At 39.5% G+C, this 16,208-nt stretch overlaps 1 protein-coding gene across 6 annotated transcripts in view; it reads right to left on the bottom strand.

Moving 5' to 3' along the window:
• The window catches only part of GAPVD1 (GTPase activating protein and VPS9 domains 1), a 71,407-nt gene that overhangs the window by 43,398 nt on the left and 11,801 nt on the right, over positions 1 to 16,208 (bottom strand). For all 6 annotated transcript variants that reach the window (XM_060608673.3, XM_060608666.3, XM_060608668.3 and 3 more), the window contains exon 2: positions 1,740 to 1,957. In XM_060608673.3, the coding sequence (XP_060464656.1) occupies positions 1,740 to 1,924 (185 nt within the window). In that variant the 5' untranslated portion in view covers positions 1,925 to 1,957. The remainder of the gene's footprint in view (positions 1 to 1,739; positions 1,958 to 16,208) is intronic.

Below are 16,208 nucleotides of genomic sequence, written 5' to 3'. Positions count from 1 at the left end.
TTGAAACTCCACTGAAACTCCACTAAAACTCCACTGAAACGTAGACTGATTATAGTCCCAGCAATGAGATCACTCCAAAGTGCTCAAATCTTTCAGCCCACCAGCATCTCAATGTGTAAAGAAAGGCAAAACCAAAAGTACAAAGGAGGACAAATTCCTCATATTAAATCAGGTCCAATGAAAAGTATCAAAAAAATAACCATTATTCTGATTTCTTTTTTTAATTATATTTCTATTTTTTACATTTATTTATTTTTGAGAGACAGAGTGAAACAGTGCAAGCAGGGGAGGGGCAGAGAGAGAAGGAGACACAGAATCCGAAGTAGGCTGCAGGCTCTGAGCTGTCAGCACAGAGCCCAACGCGGGGCTCAAACCCACAAACCGTGAGATCAACACGTGAGCCGAAGTCGGATGCTCAAACAACTGAGCCACCCAGGCGCCCCACCATTATTCTGATTTCTCCCATCAAAGATTGGTCCTATTTTTTTTCAATGTCACATAAATGGAATCATACAGTATGTACTTTTCTGTGTCTCGCTTTTCTCAACGTTATACCTCAGCACCACTCTTCTTACAGTTAAAAACTGCTTCTTAGAACAATAGAACAATAAGGTATTAACACAGTGAAAAACATTTCTAAACGAAGAAGTAGACAAATAGTATCAAAACATGGAAATGTATACAGTTGGCCCTTGAACAATGCAGGCATCAGGGGCACTGACCCCAGGTGCAGTGGAAAATCCACGTCTAACTTCTGACTCCTCAAACACTTAACTACTAATAGTCTACTGTTGACCAGAAGAAAGCCTTACAGATAACATAAAGTCGATTAACACATATTTTGTATAAGTATTATATACTGTATTCTTACAATAAAGTAAGCTAGAGAAAAGAAAATGTCATAAGAAAATCATAAGACAAAAATACATTTACAGTACTTTACTCTAAAAAATCCACATATAAGTGGACCCGCCAAGGTCAAACCTATTTGTTGTTCAAGAGCCAACTATATGTTAAATAATATTAGGAAAAAAGGGCATGTCTGGCTGGCTCAGTCAGTGGAACACGCAACTCTTCATCTCAGGGTTATGAGTTCAAGCCCCACGTTGGGTGTAGAGATTACTTAAAAACTGGGTCACTCGCCTGGATGGCTCAGTCGGTTAAGTGTCCCTTGATTTCAGCTCAGGTCATAATTTCACAGGTTCTTGAGATCAAGGCCCTTGGGCTCTGAGCTGCTTGGGATTCTCTCTCTCTCCCTTTTTGCCTCTCCCCTGCCTGCACGCACAAGCACGCACGCACTCTCTCTCTCTCTCTCTCAAAATAAATAAATAAACTTAAAAAAATTTTTTTCATCTCTAAAATAACAACAGTAATATTAGGAAAGCAGAGAGGTGCCTAGCTTCCTCACTTGGTAGAGCATGAAACTCTTGATCTCAGGTCATGAGTTCAAGCCCCATGATGGGTATGGAGCCTACTTAAAAAAATGAAAAAAAGTGGAACACAAGATAATTTACTCTCAGCAACAATAAAATGTTACATATATAAAGAGACAAAATTAATTGATGTGGTATAAAATATTAACACTAAAGGTATAATTCTCTGTAACAGTGCTTAATTAATAGACAAAAACTCACCTTAATGTTGACTCAAACTGTCTGAAACCATGCACTTTGTAGGAAATAGATTTACAGTTACCAGTGAGCACAGAACTCCAGTGGTTCATAAAACTTTTTCTTTACCTGGTTATGATAAGCCGGTCCAAATTAATTCTCTGCTGCTTAGCAATCCATGCTGTCCGATACAACTTTTCAGCCGTCTTAAGTACATCTGCATTTAGCCTCTGAATGAGCTGTTTCTCAGAGTTTACATACAAGCGTTCCTGCTTGAGGTGATGGGCCAGAGTATGAATATCCAGCTTCACCATCTTCAAATGCAGGGCAGGTACAAAGGCTAATCACTAAGAGGAAAAAGACAAATTTAAAAATTTGATGTCACTTAAATTGTTTTCCAAAATCAAAAGGGGTAGGAGAATACATTAAGAATTAGGCTACATTTAGGGGCATTTAGTCAGTTGAGTGTCCGACTCTTGATTCCAGCTCCGGTCATGATCTCACAGTTCATGAGACTGAGGCCCAAGGAGGGCTCAGCACTGACAGCACAGAGCCTGCCTGGGGCTTGCTCTCTCTCCCTCTCTCTCTGCCCTCCCCCTGCTCATGCTCTCTCTCACTCTCTCTCTCGAATAATAAGTAAACTTAAAAAAAAAAAAGAATTAACATTACGATTGTACACTAGAAAATTACTATGACAGTATAGCTTCAATGTCCTTACCATAACTACAACAACAAAACGGTAATTATATGAGGTAAAGGAGGTGTTAATTAACCTTATTAACCTTTGCAATACGTTTGTGTATCAAATCATCACATTATGTACCTTAAACTTACACAATGTTATATGTCAATTATATCTCAATAAAGCTAGGAAAAAAGTTGTCCCAGCCAATCAGATTCACGAGTGACCTTAATGGATTTGGAATTGATAAAACAATACATTTGTAGTGAATTCACATTTTAACGGAGATGACAACCCAGACCTCAAAGCTCTCAATATGTTTACAGATCCATTAAAAACTGTTCACATATGGGGAGCCCGGGTGGCTCAGTCGGTTGAGCAACTGACTTCGGCTCATGACATGATCTCGCAGTCTGTGAGTTCAGGTCCCGCGTCAGGCTCTGTGCTGACAGCTCAGGGCCTGGAGCCTGCTTCGGATTCTGTGTCTCCCTCTCTCTCTGCCCCTCCCCCGCTCATGCTTGCTCGCTCTCTCTCTCTGTCAAAAATAAATAAACATTAAAAAATTAAAAAAAAAAACTGCTCATATATTGAAATTTTTTTTTTTTTGGTGCTAAGACCAAAAAAACAGAATTAAACATTATGGTAGCAGCTAGAAATGTTTTTTTAAAGCTGCCTGACATAAACAGGTTTAGCAATTAATAATTTTCATTTCAGGAATTTTTTTAACTTTCTTATTTTAATGAACTACTGAAAACTAGGAAAATTTCAGATATTACCATCTAACCTGAATCTTATTGCTTCCAAAGACCACTCTCTTATACTTTATCAATTCCCCAGCAAACCACACGAAGCTGTTATTCTAAATCGCCTGTATCATGAAGGCCCTCATATTGCTCTCTTCTCAAAAGATGTAAGTATGTCCACTAAGATGATTCATTGTTAATAACAAAAGTATCTGGGTACGTTCAAAAAATAACTGGTGACATACAGACATATAAAATCGTATTAACTCAGTTTACAGACAATTTGTAGACTTCCATGTGGGAACTCTAACATCCTCTAGGGGGCTCTAGGTTCATAGACTAAGAACAGAATCACTGAATAAATGATTGCAATTGTAAGAAGTATTACAGTTAATGAAAACAGTACTGAAATGGGCTCTTAAAGACCTGAATACTTCATTAATTAGTGCTATTACTTGGGCACATAAAGCATATTCTCTGAACCTCAGATTTTTTTCACCCATAAAAAGTGGACACAATATCTACATTTATCATCCTGGTACAAGCAACATATTAGGTACCAGAAATACAAAAGGAATAAAATCTAATGTGTACCCTCAAGAACTTCCTAACCTAGCAGAATGAAGCAGACGCGCAAGCAAATGGCTGTCCGAAAATGTAATGGGTGTTATGCTAGAAGACTGTACAATGTGGAGGGGGGGACAAAAAGAGAAGAAACGATTGAGGAGTTAGATACCTGCACCTAGTCTTGAAAGGCAAGTTGAGGGGCTGGGGAGGGGAGAGACGAGTATTTGCCAGACATAAAGAGGATGGTGGGTGGGGTGGAGTTCCAGATAGAACCAAGCAAAGGCACAGAGGCGTATAACGAAGAGTACATTTAGAGAGTTACTCATGGCTTCCTACAGTCTGGGGGACTGTGTCTGTGTGTTCAGTGAGGTGGGGAGAGGTGGAGAATGGGTAAAATGAGAGATAAGGCTGCAGAGACAAAAGGTACACAAAAGCCAGAGTCAAGAAACTTAGACTTTGCACTGTAGGTGTTGGGAAAAGTTTTAAATAGGAGTTTAAGCTCCTATTATGATAATATTATATTTGAGAACATAAACTCCAGCAGTAAGGAAAAAAATGAGGACACGGGGATAAGACTAGATGAAGAGAGACAACAAAGTTGTTGGTAGGCAGGAAATGCAGTAGCAATAGAAAGAACAGGACAAGTTTGGGACATGTTACGAGGCAGAAACACAAGATTTGTTCATCACAATTGGGGAAAATAAGGTAAAAGTTTCCAACTCTAGGAACAAGAGTAGGTATGGTATTATTCACCACAGTTGAGTATCATATGGAGAAACAGGTTATAAACTGAAAATGGTGCCTGGTGTGCTTCTAGGAACTTTAAACATTCCCTCTTCATAATATCCCTCTGAAACAAGGGCTCTGAAGCCCAGGAAACTGAGGCTCGGGGATGCTGAGTAATTTGCTCAGGGCCACACAAGTGGTAGATAGATGATACAGCCAGTACGCCATTATTATTACCCTGATCCCTACAAGAATGACGCAAAAATCCTGTGGTTACTCAGGAGAATATCTTATTTTTAAGAGATGCATGCTCAAGTATATAAAAGTATAGTGTTAAGGATGTCTGCAACTTCCTTGTATATGGTTCAGCAAAAAAATAAGAGATTAAAAACAATTTTTTCTTTATTTTTGACAGAGAGCGAGCGAGCCAGAGCATGAGTAGGGGAGGCTCAGAGAGAGAGGGAGATAACAGACTCTGAAACAGGCTCCAGGTTCCAAGCTGTTAGCACAGAGCCCGACGTGGGGCTCAAACCCACAGACTACAAGACCATGACCTGAGCTAAGGTCAGACGCTTAACCAACAGAGCTACCCAGGTGCCCCAGGAGATTTTTTAAATGCAGCAAAATGTAAACAATTGTTGAATCTAGGTGAAGGGTAGTTGATGATCACTATACTATCCTTCAACAATTTCAGTTATGTTAGAAATTTTTCATAATAAAAAACAGGAAAAAATATTTTAGAAATTCTCAAACTGTGCCATTCTTGCTGCTTTAATACAATTTAATTCAACAAATATATTACTGAGCTTTTCTGGAGCTTAGCCAGGTCCCCTAATCTCAAGGAGCTCACAGTCTAATTATAACCGAAATACTGTTCAAGATAGAGAGGACACATAAAATGTTTCCAGTGACATAGCAAAATATGAACCAATTTATGCAATTTAGAAATTAAAACCTTCAAATATAGCTTCACTTAAAAAAAATTTAACACATGCAAGTAATGCTCCACCTAATCTAAACAAGAATTCACCTTCTAAATCCCTCAATAGCTCCAAATCAAAGATATTTTAGGTAAGTCTAGACAAACTTGCTAAGCATTTTTTTTCCTTTCATCAAGTTCAAGAATTGTATGTTTCAGTACTTTTTCTTTCTATAATTAGCTGGTCTGAGTGGTGGCAAAAAAAACAGGTTAATAGGTTACCATACAAGATGATACTTTTTAAAACATTATTATATAAAAAAATAAAAATAAAAATTATAAATAAAATAAAATATTATTGTATAAATCCATAATCTTCTCATTACCATATAAACATAAGAAAATGTCAGTAAATGGCAATCAAACCAATGAAATCTTGCCATTTGCAACTACATTGATGGAACTAGAGGGTATTATGCTAAGCGAAATTAGTCAGAGAAAGACAAATATCATAGGACTTCACTCATATGAGGACTTTAAGACATTTGCAACTACATTGATGGAACTAGAGGGTATTATGCTAAGCGAAATTAGTCAGAGAAAGACAAATATCATAGGACTTCACTCATATGAGGACTTTAAGACATAGAACAGATAAACACAAGGGAAGCAAAAATAATATAAAAACAGGGAGGGGGACAAAACATAAGAGACTCTTAAATATGGAGAACAGAGGGTTACTGGAAGGGTTGTGGGAGGAGGGATGAGCTACATGGGTAAGGGGCATTAAGGAATGTACCCCTAAAATCATTGTTGCACTATAAGCTAACTAACTTGGATGTAAATTTTAAAAATTGAATTAAATTTAAAAAAAAAAAAAAGAAAATGTCAGTAAACCACTGGGTAAAATGTTAAGAGGTTAAAAATATGAACTCTGACCTACATTTATGTCCAGTTTACCTAAATTGAATTCATATGCTGAATACTATTTTATACAACATGTACCACACACTGGAGTATAATGATATTACATCTCTATCTCTCCTCTTAGACTGTAAACACTGAGGGAGAGAATTCAACTTTGTGTCCTAACATACCTCATGGCAGGTAGGAGGATCTCAATCATGTTAAGTGAACTCAAATCAGGTACAGCACCAAGATTATTATTAGCTCACACATTCTGAAAAAAAAATACTCCCCCCCCCTCCAACACACACAAATAATAATACCTAACAGGTCACTGCTTAAATTTTTTTTTTTTTTTTCAACGTTTTTTTTTTTATTTATTTTTGGGACAGAGAGAGACAGAGCATGAACGGGGGAGGGGCAGAGAGAGGGAGACACAGAATCAGAAACAGGCTCCAAGCCATCAGCCCAGAGCCCGACGCGGGGCTCGAACTCACGGACCGCGAGATCGTGACCTGGCTGAAGTCGGACGCTTAACCGACTGCACCACCCAGGCGCCCCAGGTCACTGCTTAAAAACAATAGTTGCCGGGGTGCATGGGTGGCTCAGTCGGTTAAGCATCCGACTTCATCTCAGGTCATGATCTCACAGTTCATGGGTTCGAGCCCTGAATCGGGCTCTGTGCTGACAGCTAGGACCCTGGAGCCTGCTTCGGATTCTGTGTCCCCTTTCTCTCTCTCTCTCTCTGCCCCTCCCCTGTTGCGCTGTCTCTCTCTCTCTCTCTCTCAAAAGTAAATAAACATTAAAAAAAGCAAAAAAAAAAAAAAAAAAAAACCCACAGTTGCCAAAAGAGGGTTGGAGAATGTAAAAAGTAAAGTCTATAAAGTTGTTCTGCTCTTCTAAGGCACCCTATAACACAAGAGGAGTTAACAGCTACCGGGAAATAGCTTAAATAAAATATAGGCAGAAACAACTAAAAGTGGGAAATTTTACCATACTGAAGACAACAGGAAAGTACAAACATCTGCAAATAAGTTAGTATCCTGAAAAGTAACAACATTGTCAATATCAAACAAACAATAATACTCTATCAAGCTAACATTTATTTAGAACTTTATTATTCCAGGCACTGCTATTTTTTCCTCATTGAATCCTTAAAACCCTATGATGACTGTGCTCTCATTAACTTCATTTAACAGTTGAGAAAAGTGTTGATGTATCTAGCAAGTAGCTACATCAAAATTCACACTGACTCAGTTCTGATTCAAAAACAGCCCTTGCTCTCAACAGACTAACCTAAACATTTTGTCACTCACATCTACCTTAATTTTCAGTTCTGTTAATAATTGACTCCTTAAAGTTCCTTTTATCTATTGGTTTTTACTTCAACTGGCTTCTAGTGATATCTACTTCATCTGAGTTTACACTCATTTAAAATACAGGTGGATAATGGCCCAAAAACAGACACTTAAATCAACAGAACAGAACAGAGAACCCAGAAATGGACCCACAAACTTATGGCCAATTAATCTTTGACAAAGCAGGAAAGAATATCCAATGGAATAAAGACAGTCTCTTCAGCAAGTGGTGCTAGGAAAACTGGACAGCAACATGCAAAAAAATGAACCTGGACCACTTTCTTACACCATACACAAAAATAAACTCAAAGTGGATGAAAGACCTAGATGTAAGACAGGAAGCCATCAAAATCCTCTAGGAGAAAGCAGGCAAAAACCTCTTTGACCTTGGCCGCAGCAACTTCTTACTCAACACGCCTCCACAGGCAAGGGAAACAAAAGCAAAAATGACCTATCAGGAACTCATCGAAATAAAAAGCTTCTGCACAGCAAAAGAAACAATCAGCACAACTAAAAGGCAACCAACAGAATGGGAGAAGATATTTGCAATTGACACATCAGATAAAGGGTTAGTATCCAAAATCTATAAAGAACTTATCAAACTCAACACCCCAAAAGTAAATAATCCAGTAAAGAAATGGGCAAAAGACATGAATAGACACTTCTCCAAAGAAGACATCCAGACGGCCAACCAACACATGAAAAAATGCTCAATTATCACTCATTATCGTGCTCTCATCTACTCGTGCTCTCTCTTTAAAAAAAAAAAAAAAAAAAAAAAAAAAAAAAGTGAGGGTGCCTGGGAGGCTCAGTTGGTTAAGCGTCTGACTTCGGCTCAAGTCATGACCTCACGGTTCATGGGTTTGAGCCCTGCATCGGGCTCTGTGTTGACAGCTGAGAGCCTGGAGCCTGCTTCAGGTTCTTTGTGTCTCCCTCTCTCTCTTTCTGCCCTTCCCCTGCTCATGCTCTGTGTCTCTCTCTCTGTCTCTCAAAACTAAACATTAACAGGGGTGCCTGGGTGGCTCAGTCAGTTAGGCGTCCGACTTCGGCTCAGGTCATGATCTTGCAGTTTGTGAGTTTGGGCCCCGCGTCGGGCTCTGTGCTGACAGCTCAGAGCCTGGAGCCTGCTTCCAATTCTGTGTCTCCCTCTCTCTCTGTCCCTCCCCTGCTCAAGCTCTGTCTCTCTCTGTCTCTCAATAACAAATAAACGTTTAAAAAAATTAAAAAAATTTTTTAAATAAACATTAACAAAAAAATTAAAGGGCGGGCACCTGGGTGGCTCAGTCGGTAAAGCGTCCGGCTTACACTCAAGTCATGATCTCATGGTTCAGGAGTTTGAGCCCTGCTTCAGGCTCTGTGCCAATAGCTCAGAGCCCGGAGCCTGCTTCAGATTCCGTGTCTCCCTCTCTCTCTCTGCCCCTCCCCCACTCATGCACTGTCTCTCTCTCAAAAATAAAAAGCATTAAAGAAAAATAAAAAAAAGAATCTTAGAATTGGTAAGGCTGTTAAAAGCCATCTTCTCCAACTTAATTCAATTCAACAAATATTTTCTGAATGTCTTCATTGTACCAGGCACTAATAGTACAAGACAGAACACACACAGCCTCCGTCCTCATAAAGTTTAGTCAACTTGGACGCCAGGAACAACTAAACTACAAGTAACTACAAGTATATATATATATGTGTGTACACACACACACATGCTCTACCTTTTATTTTGAATGGACTGCCTTTCTCATGATCAAAGCCAACCCTCACTTTTATGCTAATTTCCTCCCTTCACATCTATCTACTCAAGAATATTACTGCAGTAATCCCAACTACCCCATCCCCCCACCCATATTTCGCTCTCTACTGGATATTCTCACCAATATATAAACATGCTATTATTTTTCATCTTTTTTTAATATGAAATTTATTGTCAAATTGGTTTCCATACAACACCCATTGCTCATCGCAACAGGTGCCCTCCTCAATGCCCATCACCCACTTTCCCCTCCCTTCCACCCCCCATCAACCCTCAGTGTATTCTCAGTTTTTAGGAGTCTCTTATGGTTTGGCTTCCGCCCTCCCTAACCTTTTTTTTTTCTTCCCCTCCCCCATGGTCTTCTGTTAAGTTTCTCAGGATCCACATAAGAGTGAAAACATATGGTACCTGTCTTTCTCTGTATGACTTATTTCACTTAGCATCACACTCTCCAGTTCCATCCACGTTGCTACAAAAGGCCATATTTCATTCTTTCTCATTGCCAAGTAGTATTCCATTGTGTATATAAACCATAATTTCTTTATCCATTCATCAGTTGATGGACATTTAGGCTCTTTCCATAATTTGGCTATTGTTGAAAGTGCTGCTATAAACATTGGGGTACAAGTGCCCCTATGCATCAGCACTCCTGTATCCCTTGGGTAAATTCGTAGCAGTGCTATTGCCGGGTCATAGGGTAGATCTATTTTTAATTTTTTGAGGAACCTCCACACTGTTTTCTCGAGAGGCTGCACCAGTTTGCATTCCCACCAACAGCGCAAGAGAGTTCCCGTTTCTCCACATCCTCCCCAGCGCCTACAGTCTCCTGATTTGTTCATTTTAGCCACTCTGACTGGCGTGAGGTGGTATCTCAGTGTGGTTTTGATTTGTATTTCCCTGAAGAGGAGTGACATTGAGCATCCTTTCATGTGCCTGTTGGCCATCTGGGTATCTTCTTTAGAGAAGCATCTATTCATGTTTTCTGCCCATTTCTTCACTGGATTATTTGTTTCTCGGGTGTGGAGTTTGGTGAGTTCTTTATAGAGTTTGGATACTAGTCGTTTGTCTGATATGTCATTTGCAAATATCTTTTCCCATTCCATCGGTTGCCTTTAGTTTTGTTGATTGTTTCCTTTGCAGTGCAAAGGAAGCTTTTTATCTTCATGAGGTCCCAATAGTTCATTTTTGCTTTTAATTCCCTTACCTTTGGAGATGTGTCAAGTAAGAAATTGCTGCGGCTGAGGTCACAGAGGTTTTTTCCTGCTTTCTCCTCTAGGGTTTTGATGGATTCCTGTCTCACATTCAGGTCCTTTATCCATTTTGAGTTTATTTTTGTGAATGGTGTAAGAAAGTGGTCTAGTTTCATTCTTCTGCATGTTGCTGTCCAGTTCTCCCAGCACCATTTGTTAAAGAGACTGTCTTTTTTCCATTGGATATTCTTTCCTGCTTTGTCAAAGATTAGTTGGCCATACTCTTGTGGGTCTAATTCTGGAGTCTCTATTCTATTCCATTGGTCTATGTGTCTGTTTTTGGGCCAATACCATGCTGTCTTGATGATTACAGCTTTGTAGTAGAAGCTAAAGTCTGGGATTGTGATGCCTCCTGCTTTGGTCTTCTTCAATATTACTTTGGCTATTCAGGGGTCTTTTGTGGTTCCATACAAGTTTTAGGACTGCTTGTTCTAGCTCCGAGAAGAATGCTGGTGCAATTTTGATTGGGATTGCATTGAATGTGTAGATTGCTTTGGGTAGTATTGACATTTTAACAATATTTATTCTTCCAATCCACGAGCACGGAATGTTTTTCCATTTCTTTGTATCTTCTTCAATTTCCTTCATAATCTTTCTATAGTTTTCAGCATACAGATCTTTTACATCGTTGGTTAGGTTTATTCCTAGGTATTTTATGATTCTTGGTGCAAATGTGAATGGGATCAGTTTCTTTTTCTGTTGCTTCGTTATTAGTGTATAAGAACGCAACTGATTTCTGTACATTAATTTTGCATCCTGTGACTTTGTTGAATTCATGTATCAGTTCTAGCAGACTTTTGGTGGAGTCTATAGGGTTTTCCATGTATAGTATCATGTCACCTGCAAAAAGTAAAAGCTTGACTTCATCTTTGCCAATTTTGATGCCTTTGATTTCCTTTTGTTGTCTGATTGCTGATGCAAGAACATCCAACACTATGTTAAACAACCTCTCAGAACACCTGGGTGGTTCAGTTGGTTAAGTGTCTGACTCTTGATCTTGGTTCTGGTCATGATCTCACGGTTTGTGAGTTCGAGCCCCAGGTCAGGCTCTGTGCTGACAATGCTGAGCCTGGTTGGGATCGTCTCCCTCTCTCTCTCTCTAAAAGTAAATAAATAGGGGCGCCTGAGTGGCTCAGTTGGTTAAGCATCTGACTTCAGCTCTGGTCATGATCTCGTGGTTCATGAGTCTCAGCCCCATGTCAGGCTCTGTGCTGACAGATTGGAGCCTGGAGCTTGCTTCGGATTCTATGTCTCCCTCGCTCCCTGCCCCTCCTCCACTTGTGCTCTGTCTCTCTCTCTCTCTCTCAAAAATAAAATAAACATTAAAAATAAAAATAAAAAAACTTCAAAAATATTACAGAGATAATGACAACTACATATAAAGTGGGATCCTAGAACAGGAAAAGGACATCAGGTGAAAACTAAGGAAATCTAAATAACATATGAACTTTAATAATAATGTGTCAATATATTGGTTCAGTGGGGCCCCTGGCTGGCTCAGTTGGTTAAGCATCCAACTTCAGCTCAGGTCACGATCTCATGGTTCAGTTTGTGAATTCGAGTCCCGCATCAAGCTTTCTGCTGTCAGTGTGGAGCCTGCTTCAGATCCTCTGTCCTCCTCGCTCTCTGCCCCTCCCCCACTTGCTCTCAGAAATAAAAACGTTTAAAAAAACATATATATATATATATATATATATATATATATATATATATATATTCACTAAGTGTAACAAATATACCATGCTAAGGGTAAGATGTAAATGATAGGGGCAACTTGGTGCTAGGTACATGGGAACTCCTTATACTATTCTCTCAATTTTTCCGTAAAACTTAAACTGTTCTAAAAATATATAAATTTTTAAAGTTTTTAAAAGTTCATTTATTTATTTTTGAGACAAAGAGAGAGCATACACAGGAGGGGCAGAGAGAATCCCAAGCAGGCTCCACGCTGTCAGCAGAGCCTGATGCAGGGCTTGAACCCACAGACCATGAAGGAGATCATGACCTGAGCCGAAACAAGAGTCAGATGCTCAACCGACTGAGCCACCCAGGTGCCTCTATTAATTTCCATATAACAACAAACTTTTTAAAACTGCATTATAAACAGTAATGGTTGAGGGGCACCTGGGTAGCTTAGTTGGTTAAGCATTCGACTCCAGCTTAGGTCATGATCTCGCAGTTCATGAGTTCAAGCCCTGCACCAGGCTCTGTGCTAACAGCTCAGAGCCTGAAACGTGCTTCGGGATTCTGTGTCTCCCTCTCTCTCTGCCGCCCCCAACACTTGCACTCGTGCTCTCTCTCAAAAATAAATAAACATTAAAAATTTTTATATAAATAGTAATGGTTGAGCTTGAAAAGAATTTTAATTAACTGGTCATAGTAAAATATATCAGTGTTCAGTAAATACAAATAATAACTACCATATATTTCAGGCTTGTCATGTACTAGGCACCAACCAGGTGTTTTAAATGAATATTCTCATCTAATCTGTATAACATCCCTGAAAGGCAGGTATTCTTATCCATGTTTTACAGGTGAGGAAACTGAGGAAATTAATTTGCCCAAGGTCAAATTAGTAACTGGCAAAGATGAAACCAGAATCCAAGTACATGTGACTCACTGAGCTCTTACCACTACACCATCTGTGAGTGCTGTAATTCATAAGTCAAGGCCACTTCTAATCGCCCCAGTCTTTCAACAACTATTCATTGGTTAGTCAGTATCTGGACAAGTCCCTTTTTCTTTGAAAGTTTCAAACTGTCAGGGTGTCTGGGTGGCTCAGTCAGTTAAGCGTCTGACTTTGGCTAAAGTCATAATCTTGCAGTTCGTGGGTTCGAGCCCCTCGTCAGGCTCTCTGCTGTCAGCAGTTCGGATCCTATGACTTCCTCTCTCTCTCTGCCTTTTCCCTTTCACGCTCTCTCTCTCTCTCTCTCAAAAATAAGTAAACAGTAAAAAATGTGTGTGTTTATTATTAAAATAATAAGCATTATTTTTTTTTTTAATTGGGGTGCTTGGGTGGCTCAGTCGGTTAAGCGTCCAACTTTTGATTTCAGCCAGGTCATGATCTCATGGTTCGTGGGATCGGGCTCCATGTCAGGGTGTGGTGTGTGCTGACAGTGCACAGCCTGCTTGGGATTCTCTCTCTCCCTCTCTTTCTGCCCCTCCCGGCTGACACACACACTCTCTCTCAAAACAATAAATAAATCAACATTTAAAAAAAAAAAAAAAAGATTCACTCTCTCTCACTGATACCGTATTAACCCAATACGGCAAAAAGGACATGACTGCCAATTTTTAATGACCTACCACAATGTTAGCTTCCGTGGTTTATCAATCAAATAATTTAAATTTGAGGATCTGTTAAAAAAATTTTTTTAATGTTTATTCTTTATTTTTGAGAGAGAGTGAGCGGTGTAGGAGCAAAGAGAGGGAGACAGAGAGTCCAAAGCAGACTCTGCACTGTCAGCACAAAGCTCAACATGGGGCCCAAACCCACAAACCACGAGACCATGACCCCAGCAGAAGTCAGAAGCTCAACTGACTGAGCCACTCAGGCACCCCTTGAGGATTTATTTTAATTACCCACCACTTTTCAGGGATCTAACCAATCCATACAAGAGATGGACATCTTTTGCAAATATTTTTCATAAATAACCATTTTGAATTACAAGGATTTGTCTACATGTGTTTCCTTTTATAAAACTTAACCTCCTTCAGTGTGGAACAGTTTATTACTCATTTTATGTTTTGTTAAATTACATGATCTAAAAATCGTCAGGTATTAAAAATAATGAGTTCATCTCTTTCTAAAAAAAGGACAAGCACAGTAAACTTTAACACACTTCCTCCACTCACTCATTCAACAAATGTTTGTTAAAGATCTACAATGTGCTAGGCACTAATGAACAAGACAGGCAAAGTCTGCTCTTGAGGGGCCCTCATTCTCACAGGGATATGTGATCATAACAAATCTGAATAGATTCCACAGACCAGATTTCTACATACCCTCTGGAATTCTTGACCCATGCTTGTCACTAGCCAGTTAAATCTCACTTAAGCATCAGAGCCCAGCTCAAACCAAGGAGTCTTTCCTGGCCATTCTCATACTTTCTCCTTTGGGCTCATCTCTATCATAGCTTTCCATATTTTATACTGTTTGCAACAAAGTGTTGTTTTCTCAACAAAACTCCAAGTTACCTGAAGGAGTGACACAGTCATCTTGGTATCCCCATTTTCTTAGCAGACAGGCTGGCACTTAGCAGGTACTTGTTTAACATCTGAATTTATAAAAAATTATTACACAAATGACTGAATGACATATTTCTTCACAATTAAAAAATAGCTATTGGGGTGCCTGGGTGGTTCAATTGGTTAAGTGTCCGAAATTGGCTCAGGTCATGACTGCACATTTCGTGAGTTCGAGCCCTACACCGGGCTCCACGCTGGCAGTGCAAAGCCTGCTTGGGATTCTTGCTCTCTCTTCTCTCTCTGCCCCTCACCTGCTCGTACTTTCTCTCTCAAAATTAATAAATAAACTTTCAAAGAAATAAAAATAAAAAATAACCGTCAATGAGGAAAAAAAATGGAAGCAAATCATACTTTAATTATCTTTAGTTGGTATATTTGAAAAAACAGTGAAACACTGTAGGGGGAAAAAAAGGACTTAGTACCAACTATTCCTGGCACAAGTACAAGGAACTGAAAGGCACACTACTTTGAAGATGCAAGTCATATAAAGCCAGACAGTATTCACATCTCAAATTAACACCAAACCAGATTTCTTGCTATGACACCAAAATTCTACAGCCTGCCAAAAATAAATAAAATCCAAGCAGATGTCGATTTTTTTTGCCCCCAATACACTACTAATTTTCGAGAATTAAAGAAGACAGACTAACCACAAAAATAATGAATTCATGCATACCAAATGGCTCGTGGGTTAAGCTCAGATTTTATTACACAACCCAACTGAGAGAATATCAAAATCCCTGGACAGCAAATATGCATTACTTAGTAAATACTAATGTATCCTCACTTATTCCAGTTCGAAAACCTTGACTTTTTATTTATTTAATGTATTTACTTATTTTGAGAGAGCAAGTGCACACACGTGCACACAGTGGGGGCGGGGCAGGGAGATAGAGAGTCCCAAGCAGGTGCTTGGGGTGCCTGTGTGGCTCAGTCCATTAAGTGTCTGACTCTTGATTTCAGCTCAGCTCATGAACTCACAGTTTGTGGGATTGAGCCCTGAGTCTGGCTCCAGGCTGACAGTGCAGAGCCTGCTTGGGAATCTCTCCCTCTCTCTCTGCCCCTCCCCCACTCACCTTTGTACGTGTGCTCTCTCTCTCTCTCAAAATAAATAAATAAATAAATAAATAAGAGTTGGGGGGCACCTGGGTGGCTCACTCAGTTAAGCATCAGACTTCAGCTCAGGTCATAATCTCAAGGCTTGTGACTTTGGGCCCCTCATCTGGCTCTGTGCTAACAGCTCACAGCCTAGAGCCTGCTTCGGATTCTGTGTCTCCCTCTCACTCTGCCACTCCCCCGATGACGCTCTGTCTCTCTCTCGCAAAAATAAACATGAAAATAAATTTAAAAAAAAAAAAAAAGAGTTGGACATTTAACCAACTGAGCTACCCAGACACCCCTAAAAAAAGTATTACTTGAAATCATTACTAATGTAACTGACAATATTAAACA

This window comes from Panthera onca, chromosome D4 (assembly GCF_046562875.1).
Source record: "Panthera onca isolate mPanOnc1 chromosome D4, mPanOnc1 haplotype 2, whole genome shotgun sequence".
NCBI classification, from domain to species: domain Eukaryota; kingdom Metazoa; phylum Chordata; class Mammalia; order Carnivora; family Felidae; genus Panthera; species Panthera onca.
The sequence above is the reverse complement of the archived record's forward strand: the minus strand, read 5'-3'. Positions and strand labels throughout refer to the sequence as shown.